The sequence below is a fragment of the Anomaloglossus baeobatrachus genome, chromosome 3 (assembly GCF_048569485.1).
Source record: "Anomaloglossus baeobatrachus isolate aAnoBae1 chromosome 3, aAnoBae1.hap1, whole genome shotgun sequence".
NCBI classification, from domain to species: domain Eukaryota; kingdom Metazoa; phylum Chordata; class Amphibia; order Anura; family Aromobatidae; genus Anomaloglossus; species Anomaloglossus baeobatrachus.
In genome coordinates, this window is record NC_134355.1 from 19340829 (window position 1) to 19362063 (window position 21235).

The following is a 21235-nucleotide window of genomic DNA, read 5'->3' on the forward strand; positions in this document are numbered from 1 at the left end:
GCAGTTCCGACTACCTTATGTTTTCCCACCTCTGGCATTGTTGCCCAGAGTGCTCCGCAAAATCAGGTCCGACTGCCGCCGCGCCATTCTCGTCGCTCCAGACTGGCCAAGGAGGTCGTGGTACCCGGATCTGTGGCATCTCACGGTAGGCCAACCGTGGGCGCTACCAGACCGTCCAGACTTGCTGTCTCAAGGGCCGTTTTTCCATCTGAATTCTGCGGCCCTGAACCTGACTGTGTGGCCATTGAGTCCTGGATCCTAAGGACCTCGGGTTTATCTCATGAAGTTGTTGCCACCATGAGACAGGCTAGGAAACCATCCTCCGCCAAAATCTACCACAGGACGTGGAAGATATTCCTTTCGTGGTGCTCTGCTCAGGGAATTTCTCCCTGGCCATTTGCATTGCCTATTTTTCTTTCCTTCCTGCAGTCTGGGTTGGAAAAAGGTTTGTCGCTTAGCTCTCTTAAAGGTCAAGTTTCCGCGCTATCCGTATTTTTTCAGAAGCGCCTGGCGCGACTTCCTAAAGTACGCACGTTCATGCAAGGGGTTTGTCATATTGTCCCCCCTTACAAGCGGCCATTGGAACCCTGGGATCTGAACAAGGTTCTAATTGCCCTCCAGAAGCCGCCTTTCGAGCCTATGAAAGAGATTTCCTTTTCTCGGCTTTCTCAGAAAGTGGCGTTTCTAGTGGCGGTCACGTCTCTTCGGAGAGTGTCAGAGCTGGCGGCGTTATCATGCAAATCTCCCTTCCTGGTGTTTCACCAAGACAAGGTGGTTCTGCGTCCAATTCCAGAGTTTCTTCCCAAGGTGGTTTCTTCCTTTCATCTCAATCAGGATATCACTTTACCATCTTTGTGTCCACATCCAGTTCACCATTTTGAAAAAGGTTTACATCTGTTGGACCTGGTGAGGGCACTCAGGATCTACATTTCCCGCACGGCACCTCTGCGCCGTTCGGATGCACTCTTTATCCTGGTCGCTGGTCAGCATAAAGGGTCGCAGGCTTCCAAATCCACCCTGGCGCGGTGGATCAAGGAACCAATTCTTCACGCCTACCGTTCTACTGTGCTTCCGATTTCTTCTGGACTGAAGGCCCATTCTACCAGAGCCGTGGGTGCGTCCTGGGCATTACGGCATCAGGCTACGGCTCAGCAGGTGTGCCAGGCGGCTACCTGGTCGAGTCTGCACACTTTTACCAAGCATTATCAGGTGCATACCTACGCTTCGGCAGATGCCAGCCTAGGTAGACAAATCCTTCAGGCGGCGGTGGCTCACCTGTAAGAAACGGCTGCTTGACAGCCCTATCATGAGGTATTCTTTTACCCACCCAGGGACTGCTTTTGGACGTCCCAATTGTCTGGGTCTCCCAATTAGGAGCGAAAAAGAAGGGAATTTTGTTTACTTACCGTAAATTCCTTTTCTTCTAGCTCCAATTGGGAGACCCAGCACCCGCCCTGTTTTTCTTAGGGTTTTGTGTTTCGGGTGCACATGTTGTTCATGTTGATAAGTTCTGTTCTCCGATATGGTCTATCGGATTGAATTTGGTTTTTGAAACAGTTATTGGCTTTCCTCCTTCTTGCTTTTGCACTAAAACTGAGGGACCCGTGCTCCCACGGGAGGGTGTATAGCCAGAAGGGGAGGGGCCTTACACATTTTAAGTGTAGTACTTTGTGCGGCCTCCGGAGGCAGTAGCTATACACCCAATTGTCTGGGTCTCCCAATTGGAGCTAGAAGAAAAGGAATTTACGGTAAGTAAACAAAATTCCCTTCTTTGTTCCCAGGAGGTTCACCAGAAAAAGCGAAGGAAATCGGAAGCGTCAGACAGAGATGTGCAGTACGACCTCCTCACCATCGGCACAGCCACCGGCACCATATTGTTGTACAGTATCGTCAAAGGGGAATTACAGAGCAAACTGGTGAGTGCGTTCTGCAATCCCACAACCTGCAGTGTGACCGGTCAGCCCTCAGCCTGCCGGGCGTCCTACAAGCTCAGGTTAACCTTCTCACTCCTGACTGCAGGTGGGCGGCCATGACAGGAGAGTGAACTGCATCCGGTGGCATCAGGAGAACGGTTGCTTGTACAGTTGTTCAGAAGACAAACACATCGTGGAATGGAACATACAGACCGGCAAAGTGAACTGGTGAGCGAGACGCTGAGGTGGAGGGCCACACGCGACCGGCAGCCACGATGGACCGGTATTACATCTGACCACCCCCACCAGAGGTCCGTCCTGAGCCCTGCCTGGTCTTATGTACGGCCTTACTCCTGCTGTGCCCGATGCTTTCCTCTTGCTTCTCGTGGCAGCTAATTTTGGGGTGCATTTCTTTTACAATGGGGTTTCGGTTTTTCAGTCCCTTCTTCTTTCGCCGGAGCACTGACTTGGAAGCTCATTGTCCGATATCACATAAAGAGTGATTCTCAGACGCTAATAATATGGCCGCCCGACCTGACTGCAGGCGTAGTGACCCGAGCTGGTGGGATCATATGATGGTGGTTCTGGTCTCAGGACTTGCAGCCATAATATGGGCGAGAACATGTGTCCGTTGCCCGGTCATGTGGATTGATGCTAATGTGAATTCCCGTTCGGTCAGTGATTTTGGACTCGGGAGATCTGGGCACATGGCGGCTTTTTGGAGCCCTAATTTTTGCAACCAACATGGAAATCTTTCTGGTATTTGGCGGGAGATTGAAATGTCTCAATGTATGGGACGCTCCAGATTCTCTCTTCCTCGTTCATCCTGAAATGCAAAAGTAAAACCTCACCCCGGCCGGGTGCGCAGCCCGTGAGAACTCTGCGCTGTGGGCGGAGCTTCCCGTGATGACACCAACAATGGTTTCGCTCTATTCTGAATAGAAATGAAGCTACATCCTCTTGGCTGTCTGAGCACGTCCCGCTCCCCGGGCGCCACCACGGTCCGTCCAGCGAAACGTACTGACCGGTCTCTTGTTTCTTCTCTTCTCCCTCCCAAAGCAAATGGAAAGGCGACAACGGCAGTGTCAGCAGCTTATGTATCAGCCCAGATGGGAAAATGTTGCTGTCTGCGGGGCGGACGATCAAACTGTGGGATTTGGAAACCAAAGAAGTCACCAGGGTAGGTGTCTGCGTCAGGAATGGTCCCGCTAGCCCGTCCTGTCCAGGGTCCCGCCGGCCCGGCCCCTGCTGTCCAGGGTCCCGCCTTATCATACCCTTTTTGTCTTTTCAGCAATTCACGGGTCATTCTGCAGCGGTCACCTCTCTCATGTTCATACCGGTCAGAACGTCTGCAGACCCTCAGGCTCCCACCGACACCACTGGCCTCTACTTCTTGTCCGGATCAATTCACGACCGGTTATTAAGTGTGTGGTAAGTTTTGAACACGACTGCTGCAACTGGCGGCTGCGGTGAGGATCCCAGTGTGTGGTTTCAATCGTCTGAACGCTGTGAAGACGACATTTCCTTGGCTGTCTGAGCGCCGTCCTACTTATAGTGTGTGTCTGTCTGTGTGTCTGTCTGTGTGTCTGTCTGTGTGTCTGTCTGTGTGTCTGTCTGTGTGTCTGTCTGTGTGTCTGTCTGTGTGTCTGTCTGTGTGTCTGTCTGTGTGTCTGTCTGTGTGTCTGTCTGTGTGTCTGTCTGTGTGTCTGTCTGTGTGTCTGTCTGGGTGTCTGTCTGGGTGTCTGTCTGGGTGTCTGTCTGGGTGTCTGTCTGGGTGTCTGTCTGGGTGTCTGTCTGGGTGTCTGTCTGGGTGTCTGTCTGGGTGTCTGTCTGGGTGTCTGTCTGGGTGTCTGTCTGGGTGTCTGTCTGGGTGTCTGTCTGGGTGTCTGTCTGGGTGTCTGTCTGGGTGTCTGTCTGGGTGTCTGTCTGGGTGTCTGTCTGGGTGTCTGTCTGGGTGTCTGTCTGGGTGTCTGTCTGGGTGTCTGTCTGGGTGTCTGTCTGGGTGTCTGTCTGGGTGTCTGTCTGGGTGTCTGTCTGGGTGTCTGTCTGGGTGTCTGTCTGGGTGTCTGTCTGGGTGTCTGTCTGGGTGTCTGTCTGGGTGTCTGTCTGGGTGTCTGTCTGGGTGTCTGTCTGGGTGTCTGTCTGGGTGTCTGTCTGGGTGTCTGTCTGGGTGTCTGTCTGGGTGTCTGTCTGGGTGTCTGTCTGGGTGTCTGTCTGGGTGTCTGTCTGGGTGTCTGTCTGGGTGTCTGTCTGGGTGTCTGTCTGGGTGTCTGTCTGGGTGTCTGTCTGGGTGTCTGTCTGGGTGTCTGTCTGGGTGTCTGTCTGGGTGTCTGTCTGGGTGTCTGTCTGGGTGTCTGTCTGGGTGTCTGTCTGGGTGTCTGTCTGGGTGTCTGTCTGGGTGTCTGTCTGGGTGTCTGTCTGGGTGTCTGTCTGGGTGTCTGTCTGGGTGTCTGTCTGGGTGTCTGTCTGGGTGTCTGTCTGGGTGTCTGTCTGGGTGTCTGTCTGGGTGTCTGTCTGGGTGTCTGTCTGGGTGTCTGTCTGGGTGTCTGTCTGGGTGTCTGTCTGGGTGTCTGTCTGGGTGTCTGTCTGGGTGTCTGTCTGGGTTGTTCAGTCTCAATATCTTTCAATTGGGTGTTTTGTGTTTTAGGCAGGTCAGGACCGAAAAGAGGGAGAAGAGTGCGGTCCTCTCCTTCACCCTCACAGAATCACCCGTCTCTGTAGACCTAGCACCATCCAACAGCAAAGAAGTGGTAAGATCTCTGTCCTGTGCTGAGGAGTCTCAGCTATCCGCCTTCTCAGGGCTGTCGCTCCATACAGTCCCTGCTTGTTTCTGTGATGGCAAAATCACTGTGGGTTCTACTGAGTCGGCATATCTCTCCGTGGTATGCTGGTATCATAGACCCACCACAGTCTACTGCTGTATATGGTGTCTGAGCAATGATCATATATACAGTGTATCACTGCCTCCTTTTGCAAGAATATAACTGCTATAATACTGCCTGCTGTGTGCAAGAATATAACTACTATAATACTGCCCCCTATGTACAAGAATATAACTACTATAATACTGCTCCTATGTACAAGAATATAACTACTATAATACTGCTCCTATGTACAAGAATATAACTACTATAATACTGCCCTCTATGTACAAGAATATAACTACTATAATACTGGCCCCTGTGCACAAGTATTATAGCTTGTAGTCACGTCTCTGGTATATATCACATGCCCGGTCTTGCTGTTGCAGCCTCTGAAGTTGGCCGCCGTCTGCAGGGATGGACAATTGCACTTATTTGAACACACATTAAATGGGTGAGTGAAGTTTTTAATGCATTAGCTGCTGTTCTTATTGGTGAGACACTTTCCTTTTTTTTTTTTTTTTTTATTTTTTTTATTCCGCCCCGCCCCGCCCCCCTTTTTTTTTTTTTTTCTTTTCTCCCCAGTTGCTTTCTCCCTCCGCCCTCTTACCTTTTCCTTTTTCCCCTCTTCTTCACCTTCTTATTTTTCTATCCTTTTCCCTTTCTTCCTCTGCGCTTCCCTTTCTCACCCCTTCCTCTGCGCTTCCCTTTCTCACCCCTTCCTCTGCGCTTCCCTTTCTCACCCCTTGCTCTGCGCTTCCCTTTCTCACCCCTTCCTCTGCGCTTCCCTTCCCACCCCCTTCCTCTGCGCTTCCCTTCCCACCCCTTCCTCTGCGCTTTCCTTTCCCACCCCTTCCTCTGCGCTTTCCTTTCCACCCCTTCCTCTGCGCTTTCCTTTCCCACCCCTTCCTCTGCGCTTTCCTTTCCCACCCCTTCCTCTGCGCTTTCCTTTCCCACCCCTTCCTCTGCGCTTTCCTTTCCCACCCCTTCCTCTGCGCTTTCCTTTCTCACCCCTTCCTCTGCGCTTTCCTTTCCCACCCCTTCCTCTGCGCTTTCCTTTCCCACCCCTTCCTCTGCGCTTTCCTTTCCCACCCCTTCCTCTGCGCTTTCCTTTCCCACCCCTTCCTCTGCGCTTCCCTTTCTCACCCCTTCCTCTGCGCTTCCCTTTCTCACCCCTTCCTCTGCGCTTCCCTTTCTCACCCCTTCCTCTGCGCTTCCCTTTCTCACCCCTTCCTCTGCGCTTCCCTTCCCACCCCCTTCCTCTGCGCTTCCCTTCCCACCCCTTCCTCTGCGCTTCCCTTTCTTACCCCTTCCTCTGCGCTTTCCTTTCCCACCCCTTCCTCTGCGCTTTCCTTTCCCACCCCTTCCTCTGCGCTTTCCTTTCCCACCCCTTCCTCTGCGCTTTCCTTTCCCACCCCTTCCTCTGCGCTTTCCTTTCCCACCCCTTCCTCTGCGCTTTCCTTTCCCACCCCTTCCTCTGCGCTTTCCTTTCCCACCCCTTCCTCTGCGCTTTCCTTTCCCACCCCTTCCTCTGCGCTTTCCTTTCCCACCCCTTCCTCTGCGCTTTCCTTTCCCACCCCTTCCTCTGCGCTTTCCTTTCCCACCCCTTCCTCTGCGCTTTCCTTTCCCACCCCTTCCTCTGCGCTTTCCTTTCCCACCCCTTCCTCTGCGCTTTCCTTTCCCACCCCTTCCTCTGCGCTTTCCTTTCCCACCCCTTCCTCTGCGCTTTCCTTTCCCACCCCTTCCTCTGCGCTTTCCTTTCCCACCCCTTCCTCTGCGCTTTCCTTTCCCACCCCTTCCTCTGCGCTTTCCTTTCCCACCCCTTCCTCTGCGCTTTCCTTTCCCACCCCTTCCTCTGCGCTTTCCTTTCCCACCCCTTCCTCTGCGCTTTCCTTTCCCACCCCTTCCTCTGCGCTTTCCTTTCCCACCCCTTCCTCTGCGCTTTCCTTTCCCACCCCTTCCTCTGCGCTTTCCTTTCCCACCCCTTCCTCTGCGCTTTCCTTTCCCACCCCTTCCTCTGCGCTTTCCTTTCCCACCCCTTCCTCTGCGCTTTCCTTTCCCACCCCTTCCTCTGCGCTTTCCTTTCCCACCCCTTCCTCTGCGCTTTCCTTTCCCACCCCTTCCTCTGCGCTTTCCTTTCCCACCCCTTCCTCTGCGCTTTCCTTTCCCACCCCTTCCTCTGCGCTTTCCTTTCCCACCCCTTCCTCTGCGCTTTCCTTTCCCACCCCTTCCTCTGCGCTTTCCTTTCCCACCCCTTCCTCTGCGCTTTCCTTTCTCACCCCTTCCTCTGCGCTTTCCTTTCCCACCCCTTCCTCTGCGCTTTCCTTTCCCACCCCTTCCTCTGCGCTTCCCCCCTCCTCCCCGCCTCTCAGGGCCTCTCCTGCTAGTTGGGTTGGCAGTGCAGTGGAAGTTGGTTCTTTCCACCTTTCCGTGCTGCCTCCTGGCATTGGGCTGTACAGCATGTGTCCCCTGCACCCCTCGCCCCCTCGGTTTCTTCTCTTTTCTCCCGGTGGGTTTCGCTGGCGGCTGCAGTGATGATTCTCCAATATGTGGTTTCACCTTGGCTGAGTCTTACGTGAAGACGACATTTCCTTGGCTGTGTCTGAGCGCTGCCCGGCACCCGCTGTGGTCGCAGCTTCTGTTACTGTTTTGCACCTGGTGTAAGAATTTTTGTTATCCCTCTCTAGGACCCACAAGAAGCCCGTTGCTCCGACATGTACAGTACAGATAGCGACCCCAGGCAGCGACGAGGAGTCCACGCCCAGGCCGGTGCCCATCCACGCCGCCGGCTTCTGCCCGGACCGGCAGTCCGTGGTGCTGTATTATGGCAGCACCATGCAGCCGCTGATTGAGAGAGTGGTACGTCCTGCGCAGGCTGAAAAGACTCTGAAATGTCAGGGATTTTGTACAAACTGTAACAAATGTTTCCGGGGTCTTACTGTGAGACCGCAATCATGAAGGGATCAGCATTTATACTGGACCGCATGTTCTACCGCCTATCAGTGCTCCCGGATGATCTGTGCGGTAACTTCCATCTTGTTCCTTTTGTCAGGTCCTGAAGACGGACGAGCCGCACGTATGTTTAATCCGAGACGTCCAGAAGACGCTGACGCTCCGGAAAGAAACGACTGTGACCAAGGTGAGATGCCGTCCTGCGTCTCCGAGAAACGTTCCGGGTACATTCACACGCCGCGGCCCATACAGCAGACCGCAACGTGCACGTGTGAATCCGGCCCAAGGCTTCCAGTCCAGGCCGATGCTTTAACACTACTCAGTCTGTTTGCACTGCAACGGCTGGTAACAGAGAGCAGTAGATTACATCAGTTCCCCACTTTCTTCTTCCTGAAGTGGCTGATAACAGGGAGCAGTGGCTTGAATTTTAGGGCTATCACACCTCGCGTGCAGAGTTTTGGGCTGTGATGATCTGTAGAGAACGGTTTCGCATCTTGCCTGATTTGCGGTGATGTGTCCTCTCTTGGCTGTCTGAGCGCAGTCTGCACATAACAATGGCGTCTCGTTACTCGAATCCAACTTACACATAGGTATGAGGCCACGTTACTGCTGAGGTTTCGCAGATTGCGGGCGTTTCGCATATTAGGAGTCCTCTAGGGGTGACGACCCTGCGATCGATGCGGTGGTGTGTGATCATCTGCTCTTATCAACAGGTGAAAACTCCGGTTGTCAAACCAGCAGAGACCACCGTACTCGTCCCCGGAATTCCTGGGCACAGCGCCACCATGACAGCCGTGGCGTCCAAATCTGAGAGGCGGGAAGGAAAAAGGAAACCTGGCGACAAAGAGGTGAGCTGCTTCATAAGGACTTACCGGACTCTTAAGAGGCTTATGGTGGCATTAGGCTATGTGCCCACGCTGCGGAAAATGCGCCGATTTTGCCGCGGATTTCTCGCGGAAAAGCCGCGGATTTTCCGAAAATCTGCAGCAGCGGCACTTCCCAGCCATTTCTATGGCTTTTTGGAAATGCTGTGCCCATGCTGCGGATTTTTCCGCGGCGGATTTTGTGCGGATTTTGATCCGGAAAAATCTGCAACATGTCAATTATTGTTGCGGATTTTGATCCGGATTTTGGCTTCAGAATTGGGAAAAAAAATCCGCACCAAAATCCGCGGTAAATCCGCACCTTTGAAAAGGTGCGGATTTCCATGCAGAAAAATCCGCAGCAACATTCTCTCGTGGACACATAGCCTTACACTACTACACCTATCAGATCTACTTCACTACACTGTAATGGTAAATGTCTGTCCCACTACATTATACTCCAGAGCTGCACTCACTATTCTGCTGGTGCAGTCACTGTGTACATATATTACATTACTGATCCTGAGTTGCCTCCTGTATTATACTCCAGAGCTGCACTCACTATTCTGCTGGTGCAGTCACTGTGTACATACATTACATTACTGATCCTGAGTTACCTCCTGTATTATACTCCAGAGCTGCACTCATTATTCTGCTGGTGCAGTCACTGTGCACATACATTACATTACTGATCCTGAGTTACCTCCTGTATTATACTCCAGAGCTGCACTCACTATTCTGCTGGTGCAGTCACTGTGTACATACATTACATTACTGATCCTGAGTTACCTCCTGTATTATACTCCAGAGCTGCACTCACTATTCTGCTGGTGCAGTCACTGTGTACATTACATTACTGATCCTGAGTTACCTCCTGTATTATACTCCAGAGCTGCGCTCGCTCTTCTGCTGGTGCAGTCGCTGTGCACATACATTAGTTTTCGCGCACGCTTCCGCTGTGATGATCTCAGTCTGGTTTCGCTTGTGTCTGACTTGTGACGACGCTTCTCTTGGCTGTCTGAGCGGAGCTGGGGATGTGTAAGTGGGGACCGGTCCCCGTGATTCGGTCATCACCAATCCTGCATCTTGGAGGGATTCTCCATACTCTCCACCTTGTTCCCTGTAGGTCAGCATTGAGGACAGACTTGGCGCTATGGACATCGACCTTCCTAAAGTCCCCAGCAGAAGTGGGCTGCCGCAGACGGACCGCTTCTCTGTGCTCCTCGTGCAGGGTCTGGAGAGCAACGACGCTAACATCTTAAATGTAAGGATGGGGCTGAGCGCGGCCGGGTGACCCCCTCATCTGTGCAGCTCCTTATGTCGCTCCTTCTTTGTGTTCATAGAAAGTTTTCCAGACCAAGAACGACTCAGAGATCAAGAAGACGGTGGCCCGGGTCCCGGTGTACTCCGTCATCCCGCTGGTGCATGAGGTGAGGACACGAGCACCGGCTCCAGCCCCGCAGCTCCACTGATAAGCATACTTGTTTGCACCTCTCCTCCCCTTGTCAGTAAAATACCTACACTTTTTTTTTTATTTTCCTATCACCCTGAAAGGGGGGGGGGGGGGGCGTTTTGGTTTTTTTTTTTTTTTTGGGGGGTTTTTATGGTAAAACTGACCAGGCAATATGATTCTCAATTACAGTATGTATAGATTTTTATACATTTCTTTGCATCTACATACTGACATGGAGAATCATATTGCCTGGTCAGTTAATCATTTATTTTATTACGAAAATAAAAAAAATTAACAATAAAAATATAAAATGCAAGTGATATTTTAAATATAAAAAAATTAGATACTATTTTAACCCTTTCAGCCCCCCGGGCACGTTCCGTTTTTGTTTTTCGCTCCCCTTCTTCCGAGAGCCGTAACTTTTTTTTTTTTATTTTCCCGTCAATCTTGCCATATGAGGGCTTGTTTTTTGCGGGACGAGTTGTACTTTTAAATGAAACCTTAAGTTTTACCATATAATGTACTGGAAAACGGCAACAAAATTCCAAGTGTGGAAAAACTGCAAAAAAAAAAGTGTGGTGGCACAATAGTTTTTGGGATGTTTTATTCACAGTGTTCACTATATGATAACACTGAGGTATCTATGTGATGCCTCAGGTTGGTGCGAGTTTGTAGACACCAAACATGTATAGGTTTACTTGTATCTAAGGGGTTAAAAAAATTCACGAGTTTGTCCAATAAAAGTGGCGTACGTTTTGTGCCATTTTCTGAGACGCGTAGCGTTCTCATTTTTTGGGATCTATGGCTCAGTGACGGTTATTTTTTGCGTCACGAGCTGATGTTTTTTCCGGTACCATTTTTGCGCAGATGCTACGTTTTGATCGCCTGTTATTGCATTTTGCGTAAAACTTGCGGCGACCAAAAAACGTAATTTTAACGTTTGGAATTTTTTGCCGCTACGCCGTTTACCAATCAGATTAATTGATTTTATATTTTCATCTTGCATTTCTGAACGCGGCGATACCAAATGTTTGTTTTTTAACCCTTTAAATTTCAGTGGGGTGAAAGGAGGGTGATTTGAACTTTTAGGGTGTTTTTTTATTTTTTTTAAAGTTAAATTTAACAATAAAAGTAAATCTAAAATATTTGATTTTTTTATGAAATATTTAAAATCTCTATTTTTTTATTTTTGTATTAATAAAATACTAAATATTAATATAATTACAATATATATATATATATATATATATATATATATATATATATATATATATATATATATATATATATATATATATAAAAATTTGTGGTGGTAGAATCAGGTTTTGTGTTTTTTTTTTTTTGTTTTTTTTTATATCACTATTCTGTAATATAATAATCTGGAGATAAGTGGTGTATTTTTGCCTGTATTTGGTTTATTTTCACTTTAGCAAGATAAGGTTTTTTGGGGGGGGGGGGTTTCCCGCTTAAAATCCATGTCACAATGACAGCGGGATTTAACTGGTTAACAGCTGTGGGCGGCTGTTAGAGGCTGATTAACGCAGCTGTCGTGTGCAGGGAAAGATGCGGGCTCAGCATGCAAGCCCACATCAAAGGCAGGGAGACAATCTAGAACGTACATGTACATCATATGCTGTAAAGGGGTTTATTAACTCCTCCCTATAGTGACGGCTGGAGCTGCTCCTCTGTGATGATGTCTCAGCTGCTATTCCAAATTTGCGTCCATCTGGAGCACAGAACTGTGATAAGTTTTGTAATGAACTCGCAGCAATAAGTTTGTGAACACAGATGTATATTGCACTGCAGGTGTCCGCATAGTGGGAAATCACTGCTCATGTACCATTTCTAGAACCCAAGGAGTAAGCAGTCTGAATATACATCATGGGAGATGCTTCAACTGCTGTATATACATCACTTAGGAGACACAGACTGCAGTATATATATCGCATAGGAAACACCGAGACTGCTGTATGTACATCGCATTGGAAACACCGTGACTGCTGTATATACATCGCATAGGAAACACCGAGACTGCTGTATATACATCGCATAGGAAACACTGAGACTGCTCTGTATATACATCGCATAGGAAACACCGAGACTGCTGTGTATACATCACATAGGAGACACAGACTGCAGTATATATATCACATAGGTAACACCGAGACTGCTGTATATAAATCGCATAGGAAATGGACTGCTGTATATTTCCTTGTAACTTGCTACAATGTATCGGTGCAGGTGAGATTCTATTCTAACATTTTTGGGTTGTTTTTTTTTTTCCCCCCCTCAGCTCACAAAAAGATTACAAGGACACCCCAACAAGTGAGTGGATCTCCCTATTTTGTTTTGATGTTTCCGATTTTTAACATTTCACTGTTTGCTGAGCAGTCCGCACTCACTTCTGAAATACTCTGTGCTGCTGAGAATATTGCTCCTTCCGCACACTGCTCTCCTGACCTCCTCTGTGCTGCTGATCATCCTGCTCCCTCCACTATATCTGTCTGTGACCCTCTTCCGTTGTCTGATGTCCTCTGTGCTGCTGTGGGTATTTTCTTTCATGCTCTGATGTCGTTTTCTTCCCCGCAGTGCCATACTGATGGTGCGCTGGCTGAAGGCGGTCCTGGTGCATCACGCGTCCTACCTGTCCACGGTGAGTTTGGCGCCTCCTGATCGGAGCTGGATCTCTGGTGGGTTTCTGTTCCCCGGGGGTCCTGAAGTCTTTGTTGTTTTGCAGCTTCCCGACTTGGTGCCGCAGTTGGGGTCCCTGTATCAGCTCATGGAGACCCGGGTGAAGACCCTGCAGAAGATGTCCCGGCTCAGCGGGAAGCTTTACCTCCTCGTCACACAGGTGAGCACTGCTGGCGGCAATTTCATAAAGGGCCACTGACCCTAAGAGAATAATACTTCATCTGTGTGAGAAGTCAATGGCCAGAACTCCTGCGGGTGGAGCTTCTCTGGAGTTTACGGGGGGCCGGGAGATTGCTACCCCACTTTCTGAAGATTACTGCTGTGTCAGTGTGAAATGGCTGACAACTGAGAGCAATAGACCTATTCAGTCTAATAAAGGTTTGTAAATTCATAATCCCCTTCACGCTCTTCCTGTTGGCCCTTTGCTGACGCTCTTTGGCTCGCCGGGTCCCGGGGCGGACGCTCTTTGGCTCGCCGGGTCCCGGGGCGGACGCTCTTTGGCTCGCCGGGTCCCGGGGCGGACGCTCTTTGGCTCGCCGGGTCCCGGGGCGGACGCTCTTTGGCTCGCCGGGTCCCGGGGCGGACGCTCTCTGGCTCGCCGGGTCCCGGGGCGGACGCTCTCTGGCTCGCCGGGTCCCGGGGCGGACGCTCTTTGGCTCGCCGGGTCCCGGGGCGGACGCTCTTTGGCTCGCCGGGTCCCGGGGCGGACGCTCTTTGGCTCGCCGGGTCCCGGGGCGGACGCTCTTTGGCTCGCCGGGTCCCGGGGCGGACGCTCTTTGGCTCGCCGGGTCCCGGGGCGGACGCTCTTTGGCTCGCCGGGTCCCGGGGCGGACGCTCTTTGGCTCGCCGGGTCCCGGGGCGGACGCTCTTTGGCTCGCCGGGTCCCGGGGCGGACGCTCTTTGGCTCGCCGGGTCCCGGGGCGGACGCTCTTTGGCTCGCCGGGTCCCGGGGCGGACGCTCTTTGGCTCGCCGGGTCCCGGGGCGGACGCTCTTTGGCTCGCCGGGTCCCGGGGCGGACGCTCTTTGGCTCGCCGGGTCCCGGGGCGGACGCTCTTTGGCTCGCCGGGTCCCGGGGCGGACGCTCTTTGGCTCGCCGGGTCCCGGGGCGGACGCTCTTTGGCTCGCCGGGTCCCGGGGCGGACGCTCTTTGGCTCTCGGGCGGTGTGACTGGCTGTGATGACATGTAGAGAACGGTTTCGCATCTCCCCTGATCTTTAGTGATGTCTTCTCTTGGCTGTCTGAGCTCAGTCTGCACCCGCGGGTGGGGGGTGAATGATTGGGCGGTGCGTTTAGCCATCGTCCTCGCTGCAGATCGGGGGCACTGGGTCCTACAAGGGGCCGCTTCCTCACATTGCAATTCTCTATTTCCACCAGGTGTCAGCAGCGGAGATCTCGCAGAGGATACAATCCAATCAAGAGGCCAAAGTGGTGTACGAAGAAGGTGGGAGCCGACATGTCACTTACCTGCTGATAGATCCCCCCCCTCCCCCTGGAGACCCCTTTAACATGTCACATTCATACTTTGCTTACCTTTGTGCTCACAGCTGAGGGTTTGTTACAGTTTCCCCAATTTGGATAATCTTTCTCTAAACTAAACAGATTGTAACAAAGTATCAGAACAGTGGAGGGATCTATCCGGCCAATACGACTGTAACGACCCCTCAGCTGTAAGAAGTGCTGGGTCTGGACAGTCATAGGAATGTCTTTCACTGACAGCAAACGGAGATCTTGAAATTGATGAAACAAACGTTTTGTTAAAAGTTAACTTTGTGTCTGGTAACATAGCTTTAGTTACAGAAACCCCCTCGCTGGTACATTATATCTGTGACTGGGGGGCCGCGGGGGGTGGTGGTGGTGGGGGGGTTATAATGGGCCGGGCTTAGATTCGGCCACTGGAAGTTTTCTTTCAGTTGGAGGCGCCTCTATGGGGCGAGAAGTTATTAAAGGGGTCCACTGTATGAAATCTCTATGTATGGGGTCGCGGTTCCCATTTGTGAAGTTTAATGTTTCCGCTATTTAGTAATCTGTTTTCTTTTGCAGAATCTTCAGAGGATGAGTCCGGGAAGGAGGAACACAATGCGGACTCGGATGTAAGTACCAGATATAGCAGAACCACAACACCCAGCAAGCCCTGCCTGCTGCTGCAGTGTAACATGATAGTGTATAGAGATCTCGTGCTGCTGATTGGATACTATGAAGTTGACCGTTTAGGTACCGGCCACCTCTGCAATCCATCAGTGGTGGTCGGTTTCCTATACAGCAATCAATAAACTAGAATTAAAAATCCTTTAATTGTTGAATAGCAAATTTTGAGTAAGATTTATGTATATATAACAACCCCTTTTAATGCTCGAAATGTGGCATTAAGGGGTTAAAGATCTCTTTTATGGGAGATACAGTGCAATTTTCACCTATAGGTGCAGTTCCCTATTTCAACCACTGGGTGGCAGTTACAGCTGTTTGTTGTAACAGTGACACCTGGTGGTGAAATCTAGAAATACAGTTAGGTGTTTTTCTCATTAGGAGGCGATGTTCTGTTTTATTACCATATAGGTGACATTATTGACAGATTTTCTTTCTTTCCATAGGAGAATTGGGAAGAAAATGAGGAGGAAGCGGAGACTGAAGAAGAATCTGACGAGGAGGACTCTGAGGAAGAGATGAATGTGGACAAAGTTAATGGAGATTCAGATGCGGACCCTGGGAATGAAAGTGAAGAAGAATGATAACTTCTCCCATATTGTGGACAATTGCTCGAAGGCGCCGGTCCGTCACTGTGCAGACTGTATACGCAGCTGTGTGGGGAAGCTGGCGGCGGCAGGATCGGTGGCCGAGGGCAAGCAAACAGAATGTTCCTATAACCGTCTCTGCCTTTCTGAGAATCCCGCCCGCCCTGTTCTCTGGGTCTTCTCAACAACAAGTCGCAAAACGTCTGCAGATGCGTTATGTTCTGGACTACATCGCCATCCTCCATTTTTTTTTTTTTGTTTTCTTTTTTTCTCCCCACATGGGGGTTTTACAAAAAAACCACAGGAGAATCGGTCGATGGCAGCGGCTTCAGTTTTTATATTTTCCACTGATGATTTTTTTTTGACGCAGAGCACTCAGCGAATCTATGAAAAAAAAAATTATATATAGCAAAACCTTTCATAAATCGATTGATCGCTGCAGACTAATATAGAACGTATGGCGACCATCATGGCTCCACTCAATTTTATGGTATTGTTGCCGATCAGTGTGCACCGAGCCGAGACCTGCACAATATAATCTTTTTTTGGCTATTAAAATATTTAATTTTTATTCAGATTTTTTTCTTTTTAATTGAAGCAAAAAAGCTGTAAAAAAACCCTTGTTTTTCCTTTTCCAAAAAAAAAAAAAAGTTGCGTTGTCTTCAGACTGCGGTGCGCCCAGTAACCTCCGGAATAATGTACAGTATATTTGTCTATATCTGAAGTTCATGGCAGGTTAATATCGCCACCTTTGTAAAGTGAATAAAAAAAATATAATTCTCCTTTATCCCCCGGGGTGGCTGTGCCGCTTTGTGTGACGCCTTCATGTTGGTATAACCCGGGGCGGTGACATCACATACTGCACATATCTGGGGGGCACTTTAGGGGGTCCCAACGAACTGAAAAGGACAAGTTATCATCTATGGACGAAGTGGTGAAAAGCTCTATAAACGTCCGACCAACATTTGTATTTATGTTCTTTGTTTTCAAGAAATTGGATTTTTTTTTAAAGTGTAACAATTTTATTTTTCTATATATAATTCACTGTGGCGATCGGTGGGGTCTCTGGACCCCTACAACATGGCCTGACGGAACAGTGGAAGGGTGCCCGGAGCCACTGCTGGACCCCACACCACATAGTGGTATTTTGAGCGATTGTTGTCTCTGGACCCCCCTCCCACGACATGCACTGACGGAGCAGTGGATGAATGCACAGCCGTTGCTGGACCCCACACCACATAGTGGGTATTTTGAGCGATCGGTGGGATCGCTGGACCCCTACAAACTGGGCTGACGGAGCGGTGTACGGACGCAGAGAGTCGTTGCTGGACGCATAGTGGTATTTTGAGTGATCGGTGGGGTCTCAGGACCCCCTACAACTGACATTATGGACTGATAAAGTGGTGAACGGATGCACGGAGTTGATGCTGGACATAATGGTATTTCTTTGTCGCTCCATTGGGAGACCCAGACAATTGGGTGTATAGGCTATGCCTCCGGAGGCCACACAAAGTATTACACTAAAAGTGTAACGCCCCTCCCCTTCTGCCTATACACCCCCCGTGCTCACGGGCTCCTCAGTTTTTATGCTTTGTGCGAAGGAGGTCAGACATCCACGCATAGCTCCACATCTTAGTCAGCAGCAGCTGCTGACTAGGTCGGATGGAAGAAAAGAGGGCCCATAACAGGGCCCCCAGCATGCTCCCTTCTCACCCCACTTTGTCGGCGGTGTTGTTAAGGTTGAGGTACCCATTGCGGGTACACAGGCAGGAGCCACATGCTGTTTTCCTTCCCCATCCCTTAATGGGCTCTGGGTGAAGTGGGATCTGGTTCGGTCTCCAGGCACTGAGACCGTGCTCCCTCCGCAGCCCCTGGGAATCTGCAGGATAGGAGCTGGGTATCGTCAGGGACAAGGCCCTGCTACTATGAGGTACTCTGTGTCCCCGTGGGGACCGCGCATGGAGCGCTTGTGCCATACACATTGCAGCACTGCTGGGTGTGTTAGTGCGCCGGGGACTACCGCGCATGGAGCGCTTGTGACATACCAGCACTGCTGGGTGTGTTAGTGCGCCGGGAACTACCGCGCGGCCGCGCTTATTGCCGACCGCGCTTATAACTTTAGTCCCCGGCTTCTGCGGCCTAGTGTCGTATATTCCCGCCCACAGGCCTGCCAGTCAGGGGAAGGGCGGGACGCTGCACAGATCGTCAGCGCTGAGGGCTGGAGCATACATTAGTATCCTCCCCCCTCACTCAGTACACTGGGGCACTAGATTCCCGCACTTTTCTTGGGCACGCCCACGGTCTCCTCCTCCCCACAGAACGCCGGCAGCCATTCCTGTCAGCGATTCAGACGCTGGAGAGGAGAGACAACACGGCTCTGGGAGGCCCAGGCAGGGAATCTGGTGATCACACAACCGCTCTGAGCGGTCGGTAAATATATATATGCTTATAGGCTATACATTTGCACTGTACGGTCGCTCTGTTGATTTTTGGCTATATACCCTTCTGGCTGTTCTCAGAGGAGACAACATGTCATCCGCAAAAAGCAAGGGTGCCAAAGCACAGGCGTACTTTGCAACATGTACCTCATGTACAGCTGTACTACCGGCAGGTGCCACTGACCCTCATTGTGTGCAATGCTCGGCCCCTGTGGCACTTACTCAGCCGGAGCCTCTGCGACTGGTGGCCCAGGTGAATCCACCTGCTACCACTGTCCAGGTGACAGGGACGGAGTTTGCAGTATTTGCTGACAAACTGTCTGAGAGTATGGATAAATGGTCTGCTAAAATACTGGAAGCCTTACAGTCCAGACCGGTGACTCAGGCCCCGGGCACTATCCAATCCTGGACCCCTGGTCCCCCTCAATTGGAACAGCAAAGTGCTCCTGGGGTATCCCATAGGTCCCAGGGTGAGGTCTCTGACACGGACCGCAGTCCCAGGCCGCCCAAGCGGGCTCGCTGGGAAATTCCCTCCACTTCATCACACTGTTCAGGGTCTCAGCATGAGGACTCTCTGGAGGATGAAGCGGAGGTAGCAGATCAGGGCTCTGATCCTGAAGCCGCTCTCAACCTGGATACACCAGAAGGAGACGCCATAGTGAATGACCTTATAGCGACCATCAATCAGGTGTTGGATATTTCTCCCTCAGCTCCTCCAATTGAGGAGTCAGCTTCTCAGGAGAAATTCCGTTTCAGGTTTCCCAAGCGTACATTAAATATGTTTCTGGATCACTCTGACTTCAGAGAGGCAATCCAGAAAAACAGAGACTGTCCAGACAAGCGTTTTTCCAAGCGCCTTAAGGACACACGTTATCCCTTCCCCCCCCGAGGTTGTCAAGGGCTGGACTCAGTGTCCTAAGGTGGATCCTCCAATCTCCAGACTGGCGGCTAGATCCATAGTTGCAGTGGAAGATGGGGCTTCACTCAAAGATGCCACTGACAGACAGATGGAGCTATGGTTGAATTCCATCTATGAGGCTATCGGCGCGTCTTTTGCTCCAGCATTCGCAGCCGTATGGGCACTCCAAGCTATCTCAGCTTGTCAGGCGCAGATTAATGCAGTAACTCGTACATCTGCCCCGCAAGTGGTGTCCTTAACCACTCAGGCGTCGGCGTTTGCGTCTTACGCCATTAATGCGATCCTGGACTCAGTGAGCTGTACGGCGGTGGCATCCGCCAATTCGGTGGTACTCCGCAGGGCCATGTGGCTACGTGAATGGAAGGCAGACTCTGCTTCCAAAAAGTTCCTAACCGGTCTGCCATTGTCTGGCGACCGCTTGTTTGGTGAGCGATTGGATGAAATCATTAAGCAATCCAAGGGAAAGGACTCATCCTTACCCCAGTCCAAACCAAACAGACCTCAACCACGGAAGGTACAATCGAGGTTTCGGTCCTTTCGGACCGCGGGCAGGTCCCAATTTTCCTCGTCCAAAAGGCCTCAGAAAGATCAGAGGAACTCCGATGCATGGCGGTCTAAGTCACGTCCTAAAAAGACCGCCGGAGGAACCGCTCCCAAAGCGGCCTCCTCATGACTTTCGGCCTCCTCAAACCGCATCCTCGGTCGGTGGCAGGCTCTCCCGCTTTTGCGACGCCTGGCTTCCACACGTAAAAGACCCGATGGGTGAGAGACATTCTATCTCAAGGTTACAGGATAGAGTTCAGCTCTCGTCCTCCGACTCATTTCTTCAGAACATCTCCGCCCCCCGACAGAGCCGAGGCTCTTCTGCAGGCGGTGGGCACCCTGAAGGCGGAAGGAGTGGTGATCCCGGTTCCTCTTCAGCAACGGGGTCACGGTTTTTACTCCAACTTGTTCGTGGTGCCAAAAAAGGACGGATCCTTCCGTCCCGTTCTGGACCTAAAACTGCTCAACAAGCATGTGAAAACCAGGCGGTTCCGGATGGAATCGCTCCGCTCAGTCATCGCCTCAATGTCTCAAGGAGATTTCCTGGCATCAATAGACATCAAAGATGCTTATCTCCACGTACCGATTGCACCAGAGCATCAGCGCTTCCTGCGTTTCGCCATAGGGGACGAACACCTTCAGTTCGTGGCACTGCCTTTCGGCCTGGCGACAGCCCCACGGGTCTTCACCAAGGTCATGGCAACAGTGGTGGCAATCCTACACTCTCAGGGACACTCGGTGATCCCTTACTTAGACGATCTCCTTGTCAAGGCACCCTCTCAAGGGGCATGCCAACACAGCTTGAACATTGCTCTGGAGACTCTCCAGAGTTTCGGGTGGATCATCAATTTTCCAAAGTCAAATCTGACACCGGCCCAATCACTGACATATCTTGGCATGGAGTTTCATACTCTCTCAGCGATAGTGAAGCTTCCGCTGAACAAACAGCGGTCACTACAGACAGGGGTGCAATCTCTCCTTCAAGGTCAGTCACACCCCCTGAGGCGCCTCATGCACTTCCTAGGGAAGATGGTGGCAATGGAGGCAGTTCCTTTTGCGCAGTTTCATCTGCGCCCACTTCAATGGGACATTCTCCGCAAATGGGACAGGAAGTCGACGTCCCTCGACAGGAACGTCTCCCTTTCTCGGGCAGCCAAAGCTTCCCTTCAGTGGTGGCTCCTCCCCACTTCTCTGTCGAAGGGGAAATCCTTCCTGCCCCCATCCTGGGCGGTGGTCACGACGGACGCGAGCCTGTCAGGGTGGGGAGCGGTCTTTCTCCACCACAGGGCTCAGGGGACTTGGACTCAGACAGAGTCCTCCCTTCAGATCAATGTGCTGGAGATAAGGGCAGTGTATCTTGCCCTAAAGGCGTTCCAGCCGTGGCTGGAAGGCAAGCAGATCCGAATTCAGTCGGACAATTCCACAGCGGTGGCATACATCAACCACCAAGGCGGAACACTCAGTCGGCAAGCCTTCCAGGAAGTCCGGCGGATTCTGCTGTGGGTGGAAGTCACAGCCTCCACCATATCCGCAGTTCACATCCCGGGCGTAGAAAACTGGGAAGCAGACTTTCTCAGTCGCCAGGGCATGGACGCAGGGGAATGGTCCCTTCACCCGGACGTGTTTCAGGAGATCTGTTGCCGCTGGGGCACGCCGGACGTCGACCTAATGGCGTCCCGGCACAACAACAAGGTCCCGACATTCATGGCACGGTCTCAAGATCACAGAGCTCTGGCGGCGGACGCCTTAGTTCAGGATTGGTCGCAGTTTCAACTCCCTTATGGGTTTCCTCCTCTGGCACTGTTGCCCAGAGTGTTACGCAAGATCAGGGCCGACTGCCGCCGCGCCATCCTCGTCGCTCCAGACTGGCCG

The 21235-nt window shown here is 51.4% G+C and overlaps 1 protein-coding gene and 6 non-coding genes across 7 annotated transcripts in view; all 7 read left to right on the plus strand.

Moving 5' to 3' along the window:
* Positions 1–16250, plus strand: part of WDR43 (WD repeat domain 43) — a 28192-nt gene extending 11942 nt beyond the window's left edge. Inside the window, exons 2-18 of the mRNA XM_075339038.1 lie at positions 1782–1916; positions 2020–2141; positions 2973–3093; positions 3205–3344; positions 4561–4663; positions 5164–5228; positions 7462–7633; positions 7827–7913; positions 8440–8574; positions 9716–9853; positions 9933–10019; positions 12336–12367; positions 12632–12695; positions 12780–12893; positions 14109–14175; positions 14775–14824; positions 15323–16250. Coding sequence (XP_075195153.1) covers positions 1782–1916; positions 2020–2141; positions 2973–3093; positions 3205–3344; positions 4561–4663; positions 5164–5228; positions 7462–7633; positions 7827–7913; positions 8440–8574; positions 9716–9853; positions 9933–10019; positions 12336–12367; positions 12632–12695; positions 12780–12893; positions 14109–14175; positions 14775–14824; positions 15323–15460 — 1770 coding nt within the window. The 3' untranslated portion in view covers positions 15461–16250. The remainder of the gene's footprint in view (positions 1–1781; positions 1917–2019; positions 2142–2972; positions 3094–3204; positions 3345–4560; positions 4664–5163; positions 5229–7461; positions 7634–7826; positions 7914–8439; positions 8575–9715; positions 9854–9932; positions 10020–12335; positions 12368–12631; positions 12696–12779; positions 12894–14108; positions 14176–14774; positions 14825–15322) is intronic.
* LOC142297971 (small nucleolar RNA SNORD53/SNORD92) lies at positions 2812–2889 on the plus strand. The gene has a single exon (XR_012752190.1). It is a non-coding gene; the product is annotated as a small nucleolar RNA SNORD53/SNORD92 (small nucleolar RNA).
* On the plus strand, positions 3378–3454 carry LOC142297975 (small nucleolar RNA SNORD53/SNORD92). Its single transcript, XR_012752193.1, has one exon. It is a non-coding gene; the product is annotated as a small nucleolar RNA SNORD53/SNORD92 (small nucleolar RNA).
* Positions 7301–7384, plus strand: LOC142297970 (small nucleolar RNA SNORD53/SNORD92). The gene has a single exon (XR_012752189.1). It is a non-coding gene; the product is annotated as a small nucleolar RNA SNORD53/SNORD92 (small nucleolar RNA).
* LOC142297972 (small nucleolar RNA SNORD53/SNORD92) lies at positions 8186–8265 on the plus strand. Its single transcript, XR_012752191.1, has one exon. It is a non-coding gene; the product is annotated as a small nucleolar RNA SNORD53/SNORD92 (small nucleolar RNA).
* LOC142297969 (small nucleolar RNA SNORD53/SNORD92) lies at positions 9543–9615 on the plus strand. The gene has a single exon (XR_012752188.1). It is a non-coding gene; the product is annotated as a small nucleolar RNA SNORD53/SNORD92 (small nucleolar RNA).
* Positions 13903–13980, plus strand: LOC142297974 (small nucleolar RNA SNORD53/SNORD92). The gene has a single exon (XR_012752192.1). It is a non-coding gene; the product is annotated as a small nucleolar RNA SNORD53/SNORD92 (small nucleolar RNA).
* Positions 16251–21235: the final 4985 nt, after the last annotated feature.